Source organism: Mobula birostris, chromosome 5, assembly GCF_030028105.1.
Source record: "Mobula birostris isolate sMobBir1 chromosome 5, sMobBir1.hap1, whole genome shotgun sequence".
Classification (NCBI taxonomy): Eukaryota; Metazoa; Chordata; class Chondrichthyes; order Myliobatiformes; family Myliobatidae; genus Mobula; species Mobula birostris.
This window is the reverse complement of record NC_092374.1, coordinates 79061579-79088488: the sequence shown is the minus strand read 5'-3', so window position 1 is coordinate 79088488 and position 26910 is coordinate 79061579. Positions and strand designations below refer to the sequence as shown.

General features: G+C 44.3%; 1 protein-coding gene across 1 annotated transcript in view; it reads left to right on the top strand.

Moving 5' to 3' along the window:
• LOC140197785 (uncharacterized) overlaps nt 1-26532 on the top strand; it is a 72872-nt gene extending 46340 nt beyond the window's left edge. The window contains exon 3 of the mRNA XM_072258233.1: nt 20159-26532. Coding sequence (XP_072114334.1) covers nt 20159-23271 — 3113 coding nt within the window. The 3' untranslated portion in view covers nt 23272-26532. The remainder of the gene's footprint in view (nt 1-20158) is intronic.
• The last annotated feature ends 378 nt before the right edge of the window (nt 26533-26910 follow it).

The following is a 26910-nucleotide window of genomic DNA, read 5'->3' as shown; positions in this document are numbered from 1 at the left end:
TTGGGGTACTTGGAGGCACGTGATAAAATAGGCCATACTCTGTATGGTTTCCTCAAGGGAAAATCTTGCTTGACAAATCCGTTGGAATTCCTTGAGGAAGTAACAAGCAGGATAGATGAAGGAGAAGCAGTGGAATATGTGGACTTGGATTTTCAGAAGGTTTTTGACAAGGTGCTACGCATGAGGCTGCTTAAAAAATTAAGAGCCCATTGCATTACAAGAAAGATACTAGCAAGGATAGACCTTTGGCTAATTGACAGGAGGCAAAGAATAAGGGTCTTTGTTGGGACCAATTCCTTTTATGTTATATGTCAATGATTTGTTTGAAGGGATTGATGACTTTGTGGCCAAGTTTGCGGACAATACCAAGATAGGTGGTGGAGCAGGTGGTTTTGAGGAAATGGAGAGACTACTGAAAGACTTGGACCGATTAGGAGAACAGGCAATGGAAGTGGTAGATGGAATACAATATCTGGAAATGCATGGTCATGCACTATGGTAAAAAAAAAAGGGTAGACTATTTTCTAAAGAGGCAATTCAATAATGTGAGGTGCAAAGGGGCTTGGGAGTCATTGTGCAGGATTCCCTAAAGGTTAATTTGCAGGTTGAGTCTGTGGTGAGGAAGGCAAATGCGATGTTAGCATTTATTTCAAGAGGACTAGAATATAAAAACATGTAATGCTGAGACTTTATAAAGCACTTCTGAGACCTCACTGGGAGTATTATGAGCAGTTTTGGGTCCCTTATCAAAGAAAGTATGTGCTGACATTGGAGAGGGTTCAAAGGAGGTTCACAAAAATGATTCCAGTATTGAAAGGCTTTTCGTATGAGGAGTGTTTGACCGCTCTGGGCCTATACTCACAGGAATTCAGAAGAATGAGCGATGACATTGAATCCTGTCGAATGTTGATAGGCATTAATAGAGTGGATGTAGAGAGGATATTTCCTATGGTGGGGGACCCGAGAACACAACCTCAGAATATAGGGGAATTCCTTTAGAACAGAAATGAGGAGGAATTTCTTTAGCCCTAGAGTAGCGAATCTGTGGAATTCATTGCCACAGGTGGCTGTAGGGGGCACGTCATTGGGTCTATTTAAGGCAGAGTTGATAGTTTCTTGATTAGTCAGGACATGAAGGGATACAGTGAAAAAGCAGGAGTCTGGGGTTGAGAAGGAAATGGATCAGCCATGATGAAATGGTGGTGCAGCCTCAATGGACCAAATGGCCTAATTTTGCTCCTATATTTTATGGTCTTATAATCAACACTGGTACACATCAGGATGGGCTGAAAGGCTTGTTCTGTGCTGTAATTTCTATGATACTAAACGAAGAAAGGACCACACACCAGTCCTCATCAAGGAATCAGAAGTGCTAGAGTGATCGGTTTCGAGTTGCGGTGTGTCAACATCTCTGAGGATCTATCCTGTGTCCAACATATCGATGCAGTTACAGAGGAGGCGTGATAGGAGCTATATTTTATTCAGAGTTTTCAGAGATTTGGTATGTCACCAAAAACACTGGCAAATTTCTACAGATGTACCGTGGAGGGCATTCTAACTGGATACATTACTGTCTGGTACGGGAGAGGGGGGCACTGCACAGAATCAAAATAAGCTGCAGAAAATTGTAAAGTCAGTCAGTTCCATCACAGGCTCCAGCCTCCCTAGCACCGAGGGCACTGTCAAGCAGCAATGCCTCAAAAAGGCGACATCTATCATTAAGACCCCCGTCACCAAGAACATGTCCTCTTCTCACTGGACAAATGTTTGCCAGTGATTCTGATTCTGATTCTGACTTTGGAACACAGGAGGGAACATCTTTCACTGGAATTATAAGAAGTTGCCACTCAATGTCTCGAACTTACTTAATTCATTCACAACTGATGCTATTGCAACTTCAGCTGTGTATTCTTGTGTGCCACTGCAATATTTCATCTTCTGTCCTCTCTAGAATCTCTCCATCCATAAAACTACACAAATACTTCATACTACTGCTATTTGAAGAAGCAGGTTACCCCACCCCATCTCCATTTCCAGATCAGAATCTGTTTTTTTTAACCACTGACAAATGATGTTTGCTGTTGTGCAGCAGCAGTATGGTGCAAAAACACACATTACTATAAATTACACAAATCAATAAATAGTGAAAAAATTAATCATGATGTAATGTTCATGGGCGCATGGAACATTCTGAAATCTTCCATGATCTTGTGAGTCTCCCACAAAAGACCAAACCTCATTTCCACATTCAGCCTGTCACAATCCCTCAGGATTTTCACAAGATCACAAGATCACAAGACAAAGGAGCAGAAGTAGGCCACTCGGCCCATCGAGTCTGCTCCACCACTCCACCATGAGCTAAACTATTCTCCTATCTAGTTACAGTTTCCAGCTTTTTCCCCATATCTCTTGATACCCTGACTAATTAGATACTTATCAGTCTCCTCCTGAAACACCCTCAATGATCGGGCCTCCACAGCTGTATGTGGCAATGAATTCCATAAATCCACGACCCTCTGCCTAAAAAAATTTCTCCTCATCTCTTTTTTAAATGGGTACCCTCTAATTCTAAGACTGTGGCCTCTTGTCCTGGATTCACCCACCAGGGGAAACAGCATTCCACATCTACTCTGTCCAACCCTTTCAACATTCGAAATGTTTCTATGAGATCCCCTCTCATTCTTCTATATTCTAATGAATACAATCCAAGAGCCGACAAACGCTCCTCATATGTTAGCCCCTGCATTTTAACTGTAAGGGTGGGATAATAGATATTTACTATGATCGGACTCACTTACTTCTGACATTAACTTGTGGCATCAATGTAATCAAGAGTGATTCCCTGGCATGGAAACTGCACTGTGGCAGACAGGAAGGTTCTACTGCCCAGCGCATCACTGGTACCACTAACAAGAACATATATACAGAAAGGAGCTGTAAAAAGGTCAGCCACATCATGAACGATCCCACCCACCCTGCTCATGGACTATTTGTCCCACTCTCTTCAGGGAGGAGGCTGCATAGTATTCATGCCAGAACACCCAGACTTATAAACAGCTACTTCCTACGCTACTTTGCTATGGTAAAAAAGCAAAGATAGCATGCAGTCGGCCTGTCAGGAAGGGCTGGCATTATAGGACGGAACTGCAGCCAGCAGGGTGAGTATCAGTGCATTAGGGATGTGGAATCAAAAAAGGGTAGCAAATGCAGCATTCAAAGTGTTATATCTTGATGCACGAAGTATAAAAAATAAGATGGATGATCTTGCTCCACTATTACAGATTGTCAGGTATGCTGTTGTGGCCATCACTGAATCGTGGCTGAAGGATGGTTGTAGTTGGGAGCTTAATGTCCAAAGTTACACGTTATATCGGAGGGAGAGGAAGGTCGGCAGAGGGGGTGACGTGGCTCTACTGGTAAATAATGATATCAAATCAGTAGAAAGATGTGACATACCAACAGAAAATGTTGAATCCTTGTGGGTTGTGTTGAGAAACTGCAAGGGTAACAGGACCCTGATGGCAGTTATATACAGGCCTCCCAACAGTGGCAGGGGTGTGGACCACAGAGAGGAGTTGACCAAAGTAAATTGGAAGGAGATGCTGGCAGGGATGACAGCAGAGCAGCAACAGTGTGAGTTTCTGGGAAAATTGAGGAAGGTGCAGGATAGATATATTCCAAAAACAAAGAAAAACTCAGTTGGCAAAATAATACAATCGTGGCTGACAAGGGAAGTCAAAGCTAATGTAAAAGCAAAAGAGAGGGCATACAACACAGCAAAAATTAGCTGAGAAACAGAGGATTTGGAAGCTTTTAAAAACCTACAGAGAGCAACTAAAAGAATCATTGGGAGGGAAAAGATGAAATATGAAAGCAAGCTCGAAAACAATATTAAAGTTGATAGTAAAAGCTTTTTCAAGTATGTAAAAAAAGAGAGAGAAGCGTGGATACAGGACTGCTAGAAAATGAGGGCAGAGAAATAATAAAACAGACAAGGAGATGGCAGAGGAACTAAATGAGTATTTTGCATCAGCCATCACTGCTGAAGACACTAGCTGTGTGCCAGATGTTGAAGGACGTGAGGGAAGAGGAGTGAGTGTAGTTACTATTACAAGGGAGACGTTGCTCAAAAAGCTGAAAGACCTAAAGGTATGTAAGTCACCTGGACCAGATGAACTGCACCCTAGAGTTCTGAAAGAGATAGCTGTGGAGATTGTGGAGGTATTAGCAATAATCTTTCAAAGATCACTGGACTCTGGCATCATGCCAGAGGACTGGAAAATTACAAATGTCACTCCACTCTGTAAGAAAGGAGGAAGGCAGCAGGAAGGATATTATAGACCAGTTAGCCTGACCTCAGTGGTTGGAAAGATGTTGGAGTCAATTGTTAAGGATGAGGTTATGGAGTATTTGGTGACACAGGAATAGATAGGACAAAGTCAGCATGGGATTTAGATTAAGGGAAAATCTTGCCTGACGAACCTGTTGGAATGCTTTGAGGAGATTACATGTAGGATAGATAAAGGGGAAGCAGTGGATGTTATGTTTGGATTTTCAGAAGGCCTTTGACAGGATGCCACATATGAGTCTGCTTGCAAAGTTAAGAGCCCATGTATTACAGGATAGTTACTGGCATGGTTAGAGCAGTGACTGATAGGTAGGAGGCAGCGAGGGGAAATAAAAGGATCTCTATCCCTTTGGCAGCCAGTGATTAGCGATGTTCTGCAGGGGTCAGTGTTGGGACTGCTTGTTTTCATGCCATAGATCAATGATTTAGGTGATGGAATAGATGGCTTTGTTGGCAAGTTTACAAATGATGATGGGAAACTTGGTGCAGGGGGTGGTAGTGTTGAGGAAACAGATAGAAAGCAGAAGGATTTAGACAGATTAGGAGAATGAGTAAGGAAGTGGCAAATGAAACATAATATTGGAAAATTCATGGTCATGCACTTTGATAGTAGAAATAAATGTGCAGACTATTTTCTAAATGAGGAGAAAATCCAAAAATCTGAGATGCAAAGGTAATTGGGAGTCCTTGTGCAGAACACCATAAAGGTTAACTTGCAGGTAGAGTCCCTGGTGAGTAAGGCAAATGCAATGTTAGCATTCATTTCAAGAGCAGGGATGTGATGCTGAGGTTTTATAAGGCACTGGTGAGGCCTCACCTTGAGTATTGTTAACAGTTTTGTGTTCCTCATCTCAAAAAAGATGTGCTAGCATTGGAGAGGGTTCAGAGAAGGTTCACAAAGATGACTCCAGGAATGAAAGGGTTATCATATGAGGAAAGTTTGATAGCTCTGGGTCTGAACACGTTGGAATTTAGAAGGATGCAAGGAGAATCTCATTGAAAGCTTTTGTATGTTGAAAGGCCTAGAGAGAGTAGGTATGGAAAGGATGTTTCCCATGATGGGGGAGTCTAAGAAAAAAGGGGACAGCCAGATAGAGGGAAATCCATTTAAAACAGAGATGTGGAGAAATTTCTTTAGCCAGGGGGTGGTGAATTTGTGGAATTTATTAACACAGGCAGCTGTAGAGACCTGGTCATTGGGTGGTGGTAAGGCAGAGGTTGATAAGTTCTTGATTGGACTTGGCATCAAAGGTTATGGGCTAAGGCTGGGGAGGGGGGCTGAGGAGGGAAGTAAAACGTTCATCCATGATCAAATGCTGGAACAAACTCAATGGGACAAATGGCCTAAATCTGCTCCTTTGTCTTACAGTCTTCCCCAATGCGATAAGACTGATCGACATCTCCATCCAGTAACCCACACCTCCACATCCCTAATGGCCACTACTCTAGCATTTCTTGTCAGAGCCACCATATGTACAGACACTCCACTGCCTATTATCACTTTATGGATACAGTATACAATTAATATATTGTATATAAACTATGTATATAAACATATCTTTACATTATTGTGCTCTTTAATCATGTTTTTCATGCATTGGATCCAGAGTAACAATTATTTTGTTTTCCTTTACTCTTGTGCACTGATAATGACATTAAAGAATCTTGAATCTTGAATTTTAATCTGCAGCAGTTCATTCCACCTACACAACTGTGCAAAACTTTTAGGCACATGCGAGGAATTCTGTAAAGTGAAGGTGCTTTCAAAAATAATGAATTGAGAAGTTTGAAACGATCAAAAAAACTATTAATAGTAGTAACAGTAAAAAGCGAAATCTAATCAATATTTGATGTGACCACACTTTGCCTTTAAAACTGCATCAGTTCTCTTAGGTACGCTCCTCCACAACTCTGTAAGCCTCTCCAACCCCGATACCCCTCCCCACCTTTGTTACCCCCATCAGCTCAAAAACTCTTCCCATCTCTGTGACACCCTTGTTTCTGTGACACCTCCCCGCCTGACTCTACATACCTCGCACTCCCAGTGATCACCCTCTGACACCTATACTTTCCCCAGCTCTGTCACTGTCCACCTTGATATCCTCTGAACCCCTACACCTTCTCTGTCGCTGTCAATGGACCTAACCAGTTCACCTCCACCACCACATTCCTCTGTCTGGGGAATCTAGTCCTCATCCTCGACCATTTCTCTTTCAACTCCTCTCAATTTCTCTAAACACATGGTGTAGGCATGGGTATCCTCATGGGCTCTAGCCCTGCCTGCCTTTTTATTTTTGGCTGTGTGGAACAGTTCATATTTAGAGATGAGCTGTCTACTGACACCTTTTATAAACCCACTGATTTCCACGGTTATCATGATTATACCACTTCCTACCCTGTCTCCAGTAAAAATGCTATTCCCTTTTCTCCGTTCCTTCATCTTGCCACAGATGTTCCCTGGATGAGGCTTTCCTTTCCAGGACATCAGAGATGTTCCTCTTCATCAAAGAATGGGGTTTCCCTTCCTCCAGCATTGCTGCTCCACCAGCTGCTCTATTTCCTGTAAAAATGCCTTCAACCCATCTTCCCACCATCTTAAAAGGGACAGAGTTCCTCTTACCCTTTGGGCAATGCCATGAGCCTAAGCGTCTAACACTCCGCAACTTGCACCATCTCCAAAGGGATCCTACCAGAAAACACATCTTTACCTCCAACATCCCCACCCAACTCTCTGCTTTCCACAAGGATCGCTCCCTCCGTGTTTTGTCCATTCATTCTCCCCACTAATCTCCCTCCTGGAATATATCCCTGCAAGTGAGAGAAATGCTAAACCTGCCCATTTACCTCCTCCTCACCTCCCTTCATGGTCACAAACAGTCCTTCCAGGTGAGGGAAGACTTCATCTGTGAGTCTGTCAGGGTCACCTGCTATATCCAAAGCTCCCATTGCGACCTGCTCAATATCGGAGAGACCCGACGTAGATTGGGAGTTTGTTTTGTGAAGCACATTCACTCGGTCAGCAGCAAACAGAGTTTCCGGGTGATCAACCATTTCAAATCCAATCTCCATTCCCATTCCGACAAGTCGATCCATGGCCATCTTTACCACTCGCAGGTTGGAGGAGCAAAACCTCATATTCCATCTGGGGAGCCTCCAACCTGACGACATGAACATTGACTTCTCTGTCTCCCAACTCAACCTTCTCTTTCATTCCACTCCCCATTCTGGCTGCCGTCTTACCTCCTTTTTTCCTCCTCACCTGCCTATCATCTCCCTCCGGGGCCGCTTTTCCTTCCTTTACTCCCATGGTCCAGTCTCCTCCCTTATCATATTCCTTCTTTCCAGCCTTTTGATTTTTCCACCTACCACTTCTCTGCTTCTCACTTCATCTCCCACCCACCCACCTTCCCCCTCACTTGGCTTCACCTATCACTTGCCAGCTTGTACTCCATCCTGTCCACCCAACATCTTCCTTCCCATTCCCTCTATAGATGCTGCATGACCTTGCTGAATTTCTCCAACATTTTCTGTTTGTTACTCTACATTTCCAACATCAGCAGAGTCTCTTGTATTTATGGTGTCCCAATCTACATTGGGTCTCACTAATGTAGAGGAGGCCACACCGGGAGCACCTGATACAGTAGTTGACCCCAACAGACACAAAGTTGAAGTGTTGCCTCATCCAGAAAGACTCTCTGTGGCCCTGAATGTTGGTGAGGGAGGAGATTTAGGGGCAGGTGTAGCAACTCAGACACTTGCAGAGCTGGCCTCTGGCCTCTTACTGTACACCCGTACTTAGCGCTGTAACCCCCTGCCATTTATGGACAATACTCCCACTTGCTGGTGAATGCCCACAACAACAAGCCCTCCTGATTTGTGGACACCACTGCCACCAGGTGGTCCTCTGCTGCAATGACGGTGAGAAGCAGAAATGGGACACATCAGCCTGCTGAAATGTTTATTTGAGATTCAAGATTGTTTTGTCATTTCCAGTACATAACTGCAAATGAAAGCAAAGTAATTGTTACTCCAGCTCCGATGTAGTACCAAAAACAGAATAAGATAAAGAACACAATGACAAATATATATATACAGTACATGGATTGTATATTCATAGAATGACATTAGGCACAGGAGAGTTTGCACATATATAAGGTGACTGACAGGTAGTGTTTTTTGGGGGCGTGGGTTAATGGTTAAAGGTGCTGATCAGCCTTATTGCTTGGAGGAAGTAGCTGTTTTAGAGGCTGGTAGTCCTAGCATGGAATCTACATAGTCTCCTCCCCAATGGGAGTGTGACAAACAATCCATGAGCAGGGTGTATGGAAGTAGATGGTAAAAATCAGGTTGCTGCTGGATCCCAAATGAGGAAATCTGCAGAATGGCTATGAGATGACCTTTTTGGAGTGCTTTGTGGTTGGGCCCACAAGGGAAAAGGCAATTCTGGATTGGGGTTCTGTAATGAAGCAGTTTAGATTAGGGAGGTTAAGGTAAAGGAACCATAATTATCTGTGATTATAAGAAGATAGAATTCATTGTGTAGTTTGAAAGGGGGAAACTACAATTAGGTGCATCAGTATTAATGTAGTGAAATGAACTACAGAGGAATGAGAGAGGAACTCATTAAAGTTGACTTCATTAATTTTCATGGATACTGCCTGACCTGCTGAGATCTCTGATCAATTAGTGTGTATTGCTTTGTATTTCCAGCATTTGCAGACTTTCTCATATTTATCATTAGCATCATTAGCATTGGCTGACTGGCAGGAGGCAAAGACTGGAAATAAAGGGAGCCTTTTCTGGTTGGCTGCTGATGACTAGTGGTGTTTCACAGGGGTCTGTGTTGGGACTGCTTCTTTTCATATTATATGTCAATGATTTGGATGACAGAATTGATGATGTTGTGGCCAGGTTTGCAGACAATACAAAGTTCGGTGGAGGGGCATGGTATATAATCCCAGACATGGTATATAATCCCAAAAGACTCACAGGTGAGGTGTCGCTTCACCTAGGAGGACTGTTTTGGGACCCTAAATGGTAGTGAGGGAGGAGGTGTAGGGGCTCTGTGTGTGTGGTAAGTAGTGTTTAACTAATCCTACAGAATTCCTTGAGGATGTTAGCAGGAAAATTGATGAAGGGAAGGCAGTACATGTTTTCTAGCAAGGCCTTTGACAAGGTCTCTCATGGGAGGATGGTCAAGCAGCTTCGGACACTTAGCATTCAGGATGATATTGTAAATTTAATTAGACATTGGTTTTGTGGAAGAGGCCAGAAACTGGTTATAGATGATTACCTCTCTGACTGAATGTCTGTGACTAGTGGTGTGCTGCAGGAATTGGTGCTGGGTCTATTTTTTTTGTCATCTATATCAGCAATCTGGATAATAATTGATGAACAGCAGAAATGACCCATTTTGATACAGACAGGTATACAATGAATTTGATGCCATGTCCAGATTCCTGAACCGTGTCCAGTTAGAAGATGAAGTGTTGTTCCTCCAAACTGTGTTGAGCCTCACTGTAACAATGGGGTATCAGAGGTCACGGAAAAGACTAACATAATCTTAGCTGAGATATTTTCTGTCTCCCATTGACGTACTTTGTAAACTTTTTACAAGATAGAAACGGCTAAGGATTCGTGTACAGGAATCTCAAACACAACAGCACGTCAGTTCTGCTGTGTCTGTCAGTTGCTCAGCATTTGAATGCCACTGATCCTTGCATGTGGAGGAGGAGATGATTGAGAAGCTGAAGCTACATCATCTAAATCATTGATATACAGTATGAAAAGAAGCGGTCCCAACACAGACCCCTGCGGAACACCTCTGGTCACTGGCTGCCAAGTAGAAAAGAGTCCTTTTATTCCCCCTCACATGTGGAGGAGGAGATGATTGAGAAGACAACACACCAGTTGAAGCAAGGAGAACCCGAATCCATGAACACGTCTGTGATCTGACTTGATGAATGACCAGACAGCTGATAGCAGTGAGATGCCATTCATTGCCTCTTGTTTTGGAAGGGCACTGCACCAGCGGATTCACCGGCAAGGTCACACAGGGGAGAAACCATTCATCTATTCCAAGTGTGGGAAAGGTGTTATTCGTATCCTGAGAGCTACTGAAACACCAGCCAGTTCATGCAGGGGAGTAGCCGTACACCTGTTCTGAGTGTGGGAAGGGTTTCATTCAGTTAACCCACCTTGTGAGGCTCCAGCAAATTCACAGCTAGTAGAAGCCACACTTCTGTCCAGAGTGAGCAAAGAGATTTACTCTGTCATCCCATCTGCTGAAACACCCGCAACGTCACATCAGGGAGGAAGTTCAAGTGAGATGCATGTTAAAATGTTTACCATCATGGTGACTGAATCTGGTTGCAAGTTCCCAACTGATTATTAATGCCAGATATTGTGGCTGCTTATCATACTCAGGACTGAAGCCTGGTCACTGAGGATTGGAGGGTTTGTTCTGCTGATGCTAGCCTTTAATTGTGTGGTACCCATCGGCTTCAAGCAGGCTTCAGTAATACTGGTGCCCAAGAAGAGTGTGGTAACCTGCCTCAATGACTATCACCCACTGGCACTTACATCCACAGTGATGAAGTGTTATGAGAGACTGATGTTGAAGCTTATCAGCTCCTGTCTGACTGGCGACTTGGATCCACTCTAATTTGCCCACCAAAACAACAGGTCTACAGTGTATTCCATCTCATTGGCTTTTCACACACCCTGGAACATCTGGATAGTAAAGGTGCATACATCAGGATGCTCTTCATCAATTATAGCTCAGCATTTAACACCATCAACCCCTCAAAACTAATCAGTAAACTCCAAGACCAGGTCCTCAATACTCCCTTGTGCAATTGGATCCTGAATTTCCTCACTTGCAGACCCAAGTCTGTTCGAATTGGTAAGAACATCTCCTCCACGATCTCCATCAGCACAGCATCACCAAATGGATGTGAGCTTAGCCCCCTGCTCTACTCCCTTTACACCTATGACTGAGTGGCTAAGCACAGCTTCAACACCATATTCAAGTTTGCTGATGACACTATTGTTGTGGGCCGTATTAAAGGTGGTGATGAATCAGCACACAGGAGGGCTGAGGGATGTCATAGCAACAACCTCTCACTCAATGTCAATCAGACCAAGGAACTGACTGTAGACTTCAGGAGAGGGAAACCCAGAGGCCTATCAGCCAGTACACATCAGAGGGTCAGAACCTTTAAATTCCGAGCTCTCACTATCCCGGAGGACCTGTCCTGGATCCAACATATAAATGTAGTTGCAAAGTAAGCACAACGATGCCTCTACTTCCTTAGGATTCTGTAGAGATTTGGCATGATATCAAAATCTTTGAAAAACTTCTGTAGATGTGTGGTGGAAAGTATGCTGACTGGCTGTATTGCAGTCCGGTATGGGAACACCAATGCCTTTGAGTGGAAAATCCTACACAAGGTAATGGATCTGGCCCAGTAGATCATGGGTAAAGCCCTCCCAACCATTGAGTACATCTACATGAAATGTTGCCATAGAAAAGCAGCATCCATCATCATCAAGATCATCACAGGCTCTTTTCTCGCTGTTGCCATCGGTAAGATGGTACTTGCACCACCAGTTTCAGGAACAGTCACTATCCCTCAGCCATCATGCTCCTGAGCAAAATAGGATAACTACACTATTTCTTTTTCTGCTGTTTCTATAACCAATTGTCTCACTTTAAGGCTCTTTATCTTGTTATTTCATGCTGATTATTGATTGCTATTTATTATATTTGTGCTTGCACTGTTTGTTGTTCATTGATCCTGTTTACGTTTACTGTTCTATAGATTTGCTAAATATGTTCGAAGAAAAAGAATCTGAGGGTTGTACGTGGAGACATAAGACCATAAGGTATCGGAGCAGAAGTAGGCCATTCGGCTTATTGAGCCTGCTCCACGATTCAATCATTGGATAATCCAATCCTTCCAGTCATCCCTACTCCCCTGCTTTCTCCCCATACACTTTGATGCCCTGGGTAATCATTGACATACATTGTAAAAAGCAGTCATCCTAATACCAACCCTTGTGGAACTCCACTGGTAACCAGCAGCCAGCCAGAATAGGATCCCTTTATTCCCACTCTCTGCTGATCAACAAATGCTCCACCCATGCTAGGAACTTCCCTGTAATTCCACAGGCTCTTATCTTGCTAAGCGGCCTCCTGTGCGGCACCTTGTCAAAGGCCTTCTGAAAATGCAAGTACACCACATCCACTGCATCTCCTTTGTCTACCCTGCTTGTAATTTCCTCAAAAAATTGCGGTAGGTTAGTCAGGCAGAATTTTCCTTTCAGGAAACCATTTTGGCTTTGGCCTATCTTGTCATGTGCCTCCAGGTGCTCCATAATCTCATCCCTAACTATCGATTCCAACAACTTTCTAACCACTGATGTCAGGCTAACAGGTCTATAGTTTCCTTTCTGCTGACTCCCATCCTTCTTAAATAGCAGAGTAACATTTGAAGTTTTCCAGTCATCCGGTACAATGCCAGAATCTATCAATTCTTGAAAGATCATCGTTAATGCCTCTGCAATCTCTCCAATTACTTCCTTCAGAACCCAAGGGTGCATTCCATCAGGTCCAGGAGATATAGCCACCCTCAGACCATTAAGCTTCCTGAGCACCTTCTCAGTCATAATTTTCACTGCACATACTTCACTTCCCTGACACTCTTGAATGTCTGGTATACTGCAGTTGTTTTCCATTGTGAAGACTGATGCAAAATACACATTGAGTTCCTCTGCCATCTCTGCATCTCTCATTACAATATCTCCAATGTCATTTTCTGTTGATCCTATATCTATCCTCAACTCTCTTTTACCCTTTATATACTTACAAAAGCTTTTAGTATCTTCTTTGATATTAGTCGCCAGCTTCTTTTCATAATTCATCTTTTCCTTCCAAATGACTTTCTTAGTTTCCTTCTGCAAGTTTTTAAAAGCTTCCCAATCCACTATCTTGCCGTTAGCTTTGGATTCCTTGTATGCCCTCTCTTTTGCTTTTACTTTTATGTCAGCCATGGTAGTGTCTATCTTCCATTTGAAAATTTCTTCTTATTTGGAATATATCTGTCTTGCACTTCCCTCATTTTTCACAAAAACTCCAGCCATTGCTGCTCTGCTGTCCTTCCTGTTAGTGTCCTTTTCCAGTCAACCTTGGCCAGTTCCCCTCTCATGCCATTGTAATTTCCTTTATTCCACTGAAATACCAACACATTGGAATTTAGTTTCTCCTCAAATTTCAAACTTATCTCGATCATATTGTGGTCATTGTTCCCTAAGGGTTCCTTAACCATAAGCTCTCTTATCACCTCTGGATCATTACATAACACCTAATCCAGCACAGCCGATCTAGTTTTAGAACAACAAGCTGTCCTAAACAGCCATCCCTTAGACATTCTACAAAGTCTCTCTCTTGTGGTCCAGTACTGGACTGGTTTTCCTAATCCACTTTCATGTTAAAATCCCCAACAATTATCATGACATTGCCTTTCTGACATGCCTTTTCTATCTCCTGCTGTAATTTGTAATGCACATCCCAGCTGCTGTTTGGAGGCCTGTATACGACTGCCATTAGGGTCCTTTTACTCTTGCCATTTCTTAACTCGACCCATAGAGACTTTACACCTTCGCATCCTGTCATCTCTTTCCAATGATTTAATATTATTTCTTATACACATAGCCACACCACCCTCTCTACCTACTAACCTATTTTTCTGATACACCGTATGTCCTTGGACGTTCAACTCCCAATGGCAGCCGTCCTTTAGCCAAGTTTCAGAGATGACCACAACGTCATATTTGCCAATCCGTAGCTGAATTTCATGATTGTCTATTTTATTTCTTATGCTGCATGCACTCAAATACAACACTTTCAATCCAGTATTTTCTGCTTTCTGCTTTAACTGCTCCACACCTCTATGCCCTGTAGCTCATCCCACTGGCTGTAATTATGCCTCCTCTCCTGCCTGTCCTTTGCATCTCTGTTGCATGCTACCTTTGATTTATTTCTGTTTTCCCCTTCCTCAGCCCAATCACTGCAGTTCCCATCCCCCTGCCAAATTACTTTAAACCCTCCCTAACAGCTCTATTAAACCTGCCTGCTAGGATATTGGACCCCTTTGGGTTCAGGTGTAACCCGTCCTTTTTGTACAGGTTGTACCTCTCCTGGAAGATGCCCCAATGATCCAGGAACCCAAAGCATTTCCCCCTACACCAGTCTCTTAGCCACACATTAATATGCCTCATCGTGCTATTCTTGCGCTCGTTAGCACGTGGCACAGGCAGCAATCCCAAGATTACTACCCGGAGGTCCTGCTTTTCAGCTTCCTACTGAACTCCCTGAATTCTCTCTTTAAGACCTCCTCCTTTTTTCTACCTATATCATTGGTACCAACGTGTACCAAGACTTCTGGCTGCTCACCCTCTCCCTTCAGAATACACCGAGACATCCCATACCCTGGCACCTTGGAGACAACACAGCATGTGGGTATCTCTATCAGGCAGACAGAACCTCCTGACTGTTCCCTTCACGATGGAATCCCCTATGACTACTGCATTCCTCATCTTCTCCTCTCCCTTCTGCACCACAGAACCATGCCCAGTGCCAGAGACCCGATCACCGCGGTCGTTCTCTTTCAGGTCACTCCCCTCAACAGCACCCAAAACAATATAAAAATTACTGAGGGGGATGGCCACAGGGGTGCTCTCTACTATCTGAGCTCTTCCCATCCCTTCCCTGACAATCACCCACTTATCTAACTCCTGCAACCTCAGGGTACCTAACTCCTTGTAGCTCCTATCTATCTCCTGCTCACTTTCCCTAATAAGCTGTAGGTCATCAAGATCCCTAACACATATGTACTCCGATAATAAATTTTACTTTGAAATTAGACAGTTTAATACTGTGGATCTGTGAGAAATAAATCAGTTCCATTTGAAATCCTGTGTCTCAGGTGCTTACTGCCTGTCACAGGGCCATTGTACAGTAGAGAGGACACTCAGTCCAGCTGGTCCCTGCCTGTCTTTCTGTTCCATATCAGTACCTTCAAACCCACCTCTGTTGTTCATCTCATGACAGGATGCAACTGGTCACCACCGTGGGTGAAGAGGTTTCCCTGGAATTTCCTGCATGATTTTCCATAGACTGAAGTAGACGATGGGCTCACCGTGGTTTTGTCCCTGACATTCCTCATTTTTCAGGGCTCTGGGCCAACAAAGAATGTCACAGGTGGTTAAACGTCTGTGTATTTTCAACATTTTGGTCCATTTTCACTGATTTCAAGGGGTTGTGCCTTATGCAGCTCAGTTGTTGCAATACACACTCTAAAGTCTACTATTGTCTGACAGCTGAATGGTGGGTAAATCTTCAATGGATCAGGGTCAGAAACCAAAGGGAGACCCAGCAAAAGCCAAGGCTTTGGTGCTCTGGAAAGGCAAGGGAGAGAGAGAAAGGGAATCAGAGCAGGAGTATGTCGCTATCAATGAAAGATCAGCGACATTTGGAAACTGATTGATTGAAAAATGTTTATTTCTGCAAAATGCTGGAGGAACTCAGTGGGTCAAGCAGCATCTATGGAGAGGAATAAGCAGCTGACAATTGGAGCTGAGACCCCTCACCAAGCCTCGACAGATAATTCCTCTGCTTAGATGCTGCCTGAACTTTGAGTATGGCTCTAATTTTCAGTATCTGCAGAATCTCGTGTGTTTTCTATTTGTATCTGTAAGTGGGTTCGACTTTGACATTTGACACACTGAATACCTGGTGATATTGAGTTAAAGTCCCCTCAGAGTGTTCTACATAAAAACATTGACTGTTTTTGAGCCATGTGACATAGGGTAACCGCAGTTTGCAGACATGTATAGACACCTCAGTTACCCAGACACCTCGGCGCTTCAGAATTCGCCGCCGCTGATCAGACGATCCAATGCGCAGGCGTGAGGGTCACAGATCTTTCTGGAAATCGCACATGCGCAGTGAACAAGACCCTCAGGAGGACCGGCAGCAGGTATGAATAGGGTTCCGGGCGGGGATTTCGTCGGCATTGGTGTCCACACCGCGACTGAGGGGCAATTCCTGAGAGCTTTGGACACACTGTGGCCCTGTACCCCAAGATAGTCCCGATCCTTTTCTTCTCTCTCAGCCGCACGATCCGTATCCAGGACTACGGCAGCTTTCGGCTGATGAGCCAAAGTGATGGCGCCATTTTCCCGGCGCATGCGCATTGATGGGACCGTGACCGACCGAGATCTCCTTCGTGGTGGTTTCTGGGTAAAGAAGCAGCCATGGGTGACACGAACGGTTCTTTTTTCCCCCACTAGTCCGTGTCCGTTTGGAATCGCAGACAGAGCAAATAGGAACAGATGGTTCTCCCAGTCACTGTCGGGCTCGAGCTGTCAACTATATTTTAGTTCCGGGTAAATCTCAGATGAATAAACTACCTTCCAGTGAATTAAATATCAATTAGTGACGTCTGAGAAATAAAAGAACAAAGTCCTTCATTCCTTCAGAGTCAGAGAAAGTACAGCACACCACCAAGCTCTTCAGGCATTCTAGTCCGTGAGAATCATTTAAACTGCTTATTCCCATCGAACTGCACCGGGACCAAAGCTCCCCATACCCTTACTATGCATGTACTTATCCAAACTTCTCTCAAACATTGATATAGATCGTGTCCATCTACTGAGTAAATACAGATGCAAAAAAAAAAAGAAATCTTAAGATCTACCCCCCCCCATCTCTTTTGGCTCCACACATGGATTACTATTCTGATCTCCCAGAGAACCAGTTTTGTTCCTTGCCATCATTTTGCTCTTAACATATCCAGTGTCACACACACTGTCATTGGGTCTCTGTGTAGTGATTATTAAAACTTACCTGAACACATTTGACAAACTCTATCCCATCTACTCCATTTACATTATGGAATTTTGCAGTAAATATGTGGCAAGTTGAAATCACCAACAATAACAATCTTATGTTCCTTGTAACAGTCTACAATCTCTGCAAATTTGTTCCTCTAAGTCCCTCGGACTGTTGGATGGTCTGTAATATAGCCCCATGGTCATACTTCCTTATTTCTCAGTTCCGCCCATAATGCCTCACTGGTTGAGAGCTCCAGGCTGCCCTGACTGAACACTGCCATGACAGTTCCCCTGACTAGTAACGCCATCGCTCCCACTCATGTCCAAAACAACAGAACTCTGGGACATTGAGCTGCCAGTCCTGCCCCTCCTGCAATCAAGTCTCACTACTGACTATAACATCAAAATTCTAGGTGTTCAACATTGCCTGAGCTCATCTATTTTTCCTCTGATACTTCTTACACCTTTCAGGATATTAGTCACACCATGCTCAACCTTTTTGTTCCTGACTTTGCCTGAGGTGTTAACCACATCTCCACAACCTCTCCACTAACTGTTCTGACACTCTGGTTCCCATCCCCCTGCAACGCAAGTTTAAACTCCACTGTGCAACTTTAGCAAACTTTCCCACTAGGGAGATTAGTTCCCCTCCAGTTCAAGTGCAAATTGTCTCTTCTGTACAGGTCCCACCTTCCCTGAAATACAGCCCTGTGATCCAAAAATCTTATGCCCTCCCTCCTACAGCAACTTCTTAGCCACGTATTAAACTGTATAATTTTCCTAGTTCTAGCCTCACTAGCATTTGGCATGGCCAGCAATCCTGAGTTGGCAATCCCGAGTTGGCAATCCCAGAGTCTTGACCTTTAATTTAGCATTAACTCTCTGAATTCACTTTGCAGAACCTCGTCACTCTTCCAACCTATGTCATTGGTACCTGCTTGGACCACGACCTCAGGATATTCAGCCTTTCACTTAAGAAAGCTGAGGACTCAATGTCAAGGTGTCCCGAACTGTGGCACCTGGGAGGCAACATGCCATCGAAGAATCACATTCTTGTCCACGGAACCTCTTTCCTGTTCCCCTAACTAACTAAACTCCTATCACCATAGCTCGCCTCTTATCCCACTTCCCTTCTGAGCTGCAGAGACCTGACTGCTGTGACTTTTCTCTGCTTGGTCATCCCCTCCAAAGTGGTATACCTGTGTCGCAGGCTGTTTATCCCCTTTTCCCTTCCTGTCACCCAGTTTCTGGTGTCCTGCACCTTGGGTGTAACTACCTCTTTATATGTCCTCTCTGTCACTTCCTCAGCCTCCTGAATGATCTGGATCTTGAGAAAATCACTTTTTTTCCCCTATCTCTGTACCTTTTTATACGTGAGAACTTGTTTTCTACCATTCTCTCTGGGTACATAAATGATATTATACACCTTTGTTCTAGATAACAACTGACCTGTAGGTTCCACATCACAAAATTGCCACACTCCAGTGAGAAAGGATATTGCCCTCCACACCGTATTCATTGGCATTGCCATTGTGATGTTCAACACTGCCAATCAACTGGGGGGTGGGGATCAGACTAATTAGAAAATCTCTAGGATCAGATGTATAATATCAAGTGCTCTTTGTAGCACTGTGGGACATGACCAGAATTTGAGATAATACGAATGGAGAAAGACAAACTGAGTCAAGTCACAGATTGATGAAGGGCAGAAATGGCCCATTCTGGTACGGACAGGGATACATCAGATGGTCAGTCAGAATGCATGATCTGTGGCCAGTTAGAAAATGGGGAATATCCTCCAACATGAGTTGAACTTTGTAATAATGTGATGTCAGAGCTCACCACAGACTAAAATCTCACCTGAAATATTCTCCTTCAACCATTGATGTCCTTTGCAAATATTTTTGCAGGTTAAAAATGGCAGAAAATTTGTGTATGGGACCCTCAAACGCAACACTACTTCTGTTATGCTGTCTCTGTCCAGATACTTAAGGAGTGACCAGATATCTTCTTGGCAACACCGGGATGAATGTGCGTCTCATCCCAGCTGGAAATGTACTTTGTGTCTGAAATGAACTTTTCTGTTGTAACTCAGTGTACCCCACTGGAATCGGGGTGTTCCAGCATTTATTCACTGGAGATCAGTTTTCAACTGCATTGATTATGCAAGGGATTCAAAACGTCTGACACCTGACTTTCTGAATTGCCAAAGAATTGATTGTAGTGAGATATCAGTCTCCTTCTCTCAGTGTGGGAAGGGATTTACTAACAGCTTACCTGCAGCCACACAGTGAGTTCACAGTGGGAAACAGACCATTCAGCTGCTCTGTATGTGGGAGGGGATCTACTCAGTCATCCAGCCTGAACAGACATCGGCAGTTCACACAGTGGTGAGATATTCCACATGTTCTGACTGCAGGAAGCAATTCATTCTGCAAATGATGCTAAAGATATATCAGAAAATTTACCAGTGAGAGACGTTGACCTGCTCAGACCGTGGTAAGAGATTCAGTCACTCATCCCATTGTGGACACACCACTGAGTTCACCAGGGAGAGAGATTGCTCAACTATTCTGTATGTGGGAAGAACTTCACTCGGTCCTCTGAATAGCTGACACATGACTGAGTTCATACTCATTAGAAGCTTTACATCTGCTGTGAACGTGGGAAAACTTTCACTCAGTCATCTAACCTATTGACTCAGCGATCAGTTCACACTGAGGAAAGACCATTCGCCTGCTCAAACTGTGAGAAGGGATACACTCAGTCTTTTCAGCTTTTGGTACACCAGTGGGTTCATACGTGAGAGTGGCCATTTGCCTTTTTCTGTGTGTGCAAAAGGATACATTTCATAGTCTTTACTACTGGCACACCAGTTAGTTCACACTAGGAAGATGCCGTTAACCTGCTCAGACTGTGGGAAGGCTTTCACACACTTATCCACACTACAGAGACACCAGCGAGTTCACAATGGGGAGAAACCATTCACCTGCTCTGAATGTGGGAAGGGATTCACTCAGAAATCCAACCTTGTGTCACATTACCGAGTTCACACTGGGGAGAGGCCGTTCACCTGCTCTGAATGTGGGATTGGTTTCTCTCAGTCATGGCAACTGAAGGAACATCAGCGAGTTCACACTGGAGAGAAACCGTTCACCTGTTCAGATTGTGGGAAGGAATTCACTCGGTCATCAAAGTTGAAAGTACATCAGCGAGTTCACACTGGTGAGAGGCCATTCACCTGCTCAGACTGTGGGAAGGGATTCACACATTCATCCACTCTACAGAGACACCAGCAAGTGCACACTGGGGAGAAACCATTCACCTGCTCAGACTGTGGGAAGGCATTCACAGACTCATCCATGCTTCAGAGACACCAGCGACTTCACACTGGGGAGAAACCATTCACCTGCTCTGAATGTGGGAAGGAATTCACTCAGAAATCCCACCTGCAGACACACCGGCGAGTTCACACTGGGGAGAAACCATTCACCTGCTCTAAATGTGGGAAGGGATTCACTCAGTCATCTACCCTTGTGTCACATTACCGTGTTCACACTGGGGAGAGGCCGTTCACCTGCTCTGAATGTGGGATTGGATTCTCTCAGTCATGGCAACTGAAGGAACATCGGCACGTTCACACTGGAGAGAAACCATTCACCTGTTCAGATTGTGGGAAGGAATTCACTCGGTCATCAGAATTGAAAGTACATCGGCGACTTCATACTGGGGAGAAACCATTCACCTGCTCAGACTGTGAGAAGGCATTCACAGATTCATACACACTACAGAGACACCAGCGAGTTCACACTGGGGAGAAACCATTCACCTGTTCTGAATGTGGGAAGGGATTCACTCAGTCATCTACCCTTGTGTCACATTACCGAGTTCACACTGGGGAGAGGCCATTCACCTGCTCTGAATGTGGGAAAGGGTTCACTCAGTCATGTCACCTGAATGAACATCGGCGAGTTCACACTGGAGAGAAACCGTTCACCTGTTCAGATTGTGGGAAGGAATTCACTCGGTCATCAGACTTGAAAGTACACCAACGAGTTCACACTGGGGAGAAGTCATTCACCTGCTCAGACTGTGGAAAGACCTTCACTCATTCGTCGAACCTGCAGAAACACCAGTTGGTTCACACTGGGGAGAGGCCGTTCCTCTGCTCTGAATGTGGAAAGGGATTCACTCGGTCATCTCACCTACTGATACACCAGTTAGTTCACACTGGGGAGAGGCCATTCACCTGCTCAGACTGTGGGAAGGGATTCACACACTCATCCACACTACAGAGACACCAGCGAGTTCACAATGGGGAGAAACCATTCACCTGCTCTGAATGTGGGAAGGGATTCACTCAGAAATCCAACCTTGTGTCACATTACCGAGTTCACACTGGGGAGAGGCCGTTCACCTGCTCTGAATGTGGGATTGGTTTCTCTCAGTCATGGCAACTGAAGGAACATCAGCGAGTTCACACTGGAGAGAAACCGTTCACCTGTTCAGATTGTGGGAAGGAATTCACTCGGTCATCAAAGTTGAAAGTACATCAGCGAGTTCACACTGGTGAGAGGCCATTCACCTGCTCAGACTGTGGGAAGGGATTCACACATTCATCCACTCTACAGAGACACCAGCAAGTGCACACTGGGGAGAAACCATTCACCTGCTCAGACTGTGGGAAGGCATTCACAGACTCATCCATGCTTCAGAGACACCAGCGACTTCACACTGGGGAGAAACCATTCACCTGCTCTGAATGTGGGAAGGAATTCACTCAGAAATCCCACCTGCAGACACACCGGCGAGTTCACACTGGGGAGAAACCATTCACCTGCTCTAAATGTGGGAAGGGATTCACTCAGTCATCTACCCTTGTGTCACATTACCGTGTTCACACTGGGGAGAGGCCGTTCACCTGCTCTGAATGTGGGATTGGATTCTCTCAGTCATGGCAACTGAAGGAACATCGGCACGTTCACACTGGAGAGAAACCATTCACCTGTTCAGATTGTGGGAAGGAATTCACTCGGTCATCAGAATTGAAAGTACATCGGCGACTTCATACTGGGGAGAAACCATTCACCTGCTCAGACTGTGAGAAGGCATTCACAGATTCATACACACTACAGAGACACCAGCGAGTTCACACTGGGGAGAAACCATTCACCTGTTCTGAATGTGGGAAGGGATTCACTCAGTCATCTACCCTTGTGTCACATTACCGAGTTCACACTGGGGAGAGGCCATTCACCTGCTCTGAATGTGGGAAAGGGTTCACTCAGTCATGTCACCTGAATGAACATCGGCGAGTTCACACTGGAGAGAAACCGTTCACCTGTTCAGATTGTGGGAAGGAATTCACTCGGTCATCAGACTTGAAAGTACACCAACGAGTTCACACTGGGGAGAAGTCATTCACCTGCTCAGACTGTGGAAAGACCTTCACTCATTCGTCGAACCTGCAGAAACACCAGTTGGTTCACACTGGGGAGAGGCCGTTCCTCTGCTCTGAATGTGGAAAGGGATTCACTCGGTCATCTCACCTACTGATACACCAGTTAGTTCACACTGGGGAGAGGCCATTCACCTGCTCAGACTGTGGGAAGGGATTCACACACTCATCCACACTACAGAGACACCAGCGAGTTCACACTGGGGAGAAACCATTCACCTGCTCACACTGTGGGAAGGCATTCGCACATTCATTCACGCTACAGAGACACCAAAGCGTTCACACTGGGGAGAGGCCATTCACTTGCTCCGACTGTGGGAAGGGATTCGCCCAGTCATCAGTCTTGAAAGTACATCAGCGAGTTCACAGTGGGGAAAGGCCATTCACCTGCTCAGACTGTGGGAAACAATACACTCGGTCATCTCAACTCAAGGAACATAAGCCAATTCACACTGGGGAGAGGCTGTTCACCTGCTCAGACTGTGGGAAGGGATTCACTCAGTCATCCCACCTGCGGACACACCAGCGATTTCACACTGGGGAGAAGCCATTCGCCTGTTCTGTGTGAGAATGGATTCACTCAGTTAATGCAACTGAGAAGGACACCAGTCAGTTCAGATGGGGAGAAGCCATTCACTTGCTCTGAATGTGAGAAGGGATTCACTCAGTTATCCCACCTGCAGACACGCCAGTGAGTACACACAGGGAAGAGGCCATTCACCTGTTCTATATGGGAAGCGATTCACTCGATGCAAATTACAGGCACAGCAATCAGTTCACACTGGGGAGAGGCTAATCACCTGCTCAGACTGTGGGAAGGGATTCACTCAGTCATCTCATCTGAAGGAACATCAGCAAATTCACAATGGGGAGAGGCTGTTCAACTGCTCTGAATGTAGGAAGGGATTCACTCAATCAGTCCACTTGGAGACACAACAGTGAATACACACTGGAATAGTTTCTGAATGTGGGAAGGGATTCACTCAGTCATCCACAATTGTGGCATATTACTGAGTTCACACTGGGGAAAATGTTTACATAAGCTACATGCTGGATATTTAATCATCACAGTTAATGACTCCAGAGACAAGTTCAAAAGTGATTTATTGATGACCTCTGCAATTATTACTGCTGCTCATCATACCCAGTGCTGCACCCCAGTCACAGGGCAGGAGAGCACTTTCTTCAACTGATGCTCATCTTTTATGGCACTGGACTTTAGTATTCTGGATCTGTGAGAAATAAATCAGTTCTATTTTAAACTCTGTCTCAGGTGCCTACTGAATTTACAACACATCCAGTACACAGTAGGGAGTCAACTTAGCACAGCTGATCCATGTCAATGTTTCTATTCCACAACAATCCTTTTAAATCCATTCCTGCGTTCACCTCTTGCTCTCCCTGTGGTGATGGGTTGGAAACAGTCACCTCTGTGTGTGAAGAGGAATCTCTTGAATTTCCTGCATCACTTTCTGCAAACTGAAGAAGACAAGCTGACTGCAGTTATGTCTGACCTGGGTTTTATCCCTCAAATCTCTCAGCCAAGTAAAAGTGACTTGGAAGTAAACCTCCTTATTCCCTGTGGAAGTTATGGGTCATTTTCACTGCTTCTGAATGGTTGTGTGTCACAGGCTGGGTTGTTAAAATACATCACTCTCCTGCAAAGTCAGAAAGCTGAATGTGGACAACAAGTTGGATGTTCACTGGAGCAGGTCAGAAACCAGAGATGTTAGGGCTCTGAGCAGTGTTAAGGGTAAGAGCACACGAGGAGCAGGGAAACAGAGTCGGGGGGGGGGGGGGAAGGATGGGCTGTGGCAACAAATGACAAATAGCAATATTTGGCAGTTGATTGAATAAAAAGGTTGATTTTGTCTGTTGAAACACTGCCTGTTGATAATGAGTTTATTACTTGTGGGTACTTGCTGAATTCTCATAAAAATGTTGACTAGATTGTTGCTATTTGGCAGAAGGGAGGCAATGATTGTAAACACTTTCACTGGCACTATTCTTACCCAGAAATCTCTGAGCTTCACAGCGTACTTTTAGTGTGAATCAAGTGCACAGGTGCTGAGAGTATGTTGGATCCAACTGTTTAATTTTAATTCTCATTTTCTTTACAATTTAACCATTCATTATCTGCTTGTATTTTAAGTAGTGTTCAGAAACATAGAAAATCTACAGCACAACACAGGCTCTTCAGCCCATAAAGCTGTGCTGAACATGTCCTTACCTTAGAAATTACCTAGGGTTACCCGTAGTCCTTGGTTTTTCTAAGCTCCACGTACCTATCCAGGAGTCTCTTAAAAAACTCTATCGTATCTGCCTCCACCACTGTCGCTGGCAGCCCATTACACACACTCAGCGTAAAAAACTTACCCCTGACATCTCCTCTGTACCTACTTCCAAGTACCTTAAAATTGTGTTCTCTCGTGCTAACCATTTCAGCCCTGGGAAAAAGCCTCTGACTATCCACACGATCAATGGCTCTCATCATCTTATACACCTATATCAGGTCATGTTGCTCCGAGGAGAAAAGGCCAAATTCACTCAACCTATTTTAATAAGGCATGTTCCCCAATCCAGGCAACATCCTTGTAAATTTCCTCTGCACCCTTTCTATGGTTTCCACAGCCTTCCTGTGGTGAGGCGACCAGAACTGAGCACAGTACTCCAAGTGGGGTCTGCCCAGGGTCCAATATAGCTGCAACATTACCTTTCAGCTCCTAAACTCAATCCCAAGATTGATGAAGGCCAATGCACCGTATGCCTTCTTAACCACAGAGTCAACTTGCGCAGCAGCTTTGAGTGTCCTATGGACTCGGACCCCAAGATCCCTCTGATCCTCCACACTGCTAAGAGTCTTATCATTAATACTATATTCTGCCATCATATTTGACCTACCGAAATGAACCACTTCACATTTAACTGGGTTGAACTCCATCTGCCACTTCTCAGCCCAGTTTTACATCCTATCAAAGTCCCACTGCAACCTTTGACAGCCCTCCACACTATCCACAACCTTTGTGTCATCAGCAAATTTACTAACCCATCCCTCCACTTCCTCATCCAGGTCGTTTATAAAAATCAGGAAGAGTAGGGGTCCCAGAACAGATCCCTGAGGCACACCACTGGTCACCAATCTCCATGCAGAATATGACCCGTTTACAACCACTCTTTGCCTTCTGTGGGCAGACCATTTCTGGATCCACAGAGCAATGTCCCCTTGGATCCCATACTCCCTTACTTTCTCAATAAAACCTTGCATGGGGTACGTTATCAAATGCCTTAGTGAAATCCATATACACTACATCTACTGCTCTACCTTCGTCAATGTGTTTAGTCACATCCTCAAAAAATTCAATCAGGCTCATAAGGTACGACCTGCCTTTGACAAAGCCATGTTTATATGCATAACAGTGTAATATAAAGGTATAATTCTGGAACTTTTTTGTACTTACATTAAGTGACTGAGTGTTTTCTGATAGGTTGATTTTAATGCAATATTCACTAAGTATTTTCTAATTGGATTATTGTTATGTATAGATTTGAAAGGAATTTTTCTTCTGAGTATAAAAGTAGGTGTTTTATGCTGGGTGCCATATCTTTAATTTCTCTCTTCAAGTAGTAGATCTTGTCACTGCTCCTTTCCTGTTCCATCAACTTTTAATAAAACTATCCTGAAGCTACAAGTTTTATACTTCATTACTGATTTCTAAAAAAAGCCTTGATTGAAACAACAGTGTCTGTCAATTGGCGTGGTTGGCAGGATTTAGAAGTCAGAACAATCCCAGACAAATAGAGAAGTTTTGGTGTGGAACAAAAGGGATAAGAACATTCTTTTATCTTCCAGATTGTCTGGGAAAATAAGAAATAGTTTCTTTGGAATTCCATCAGAATCAGGATTAATATCATTGGCATATGTTGTGAAATTTGTTAACTTAGCAGCAGCACAATGCAATACATGATAAATCTAAAACAACCACTGAATTATGGTCAGTATATATTATATTTCAGTAGTTAAGTAAATAGTACAAAAGCAGAAATAATAAAAGTAGTGAGGTAGTGTTCATGGGTTCAATGCCCATTGGGAAATCAGATGGCAGAGGGGAAGAAGCTGTTCATTAAATATTGAATGTGTGCCTTCAAGCTCCTGCACCCCCTTCCTGATGGTAACAATGAGAAGAAGCCGTGCCCAGGGTGGTGGGAT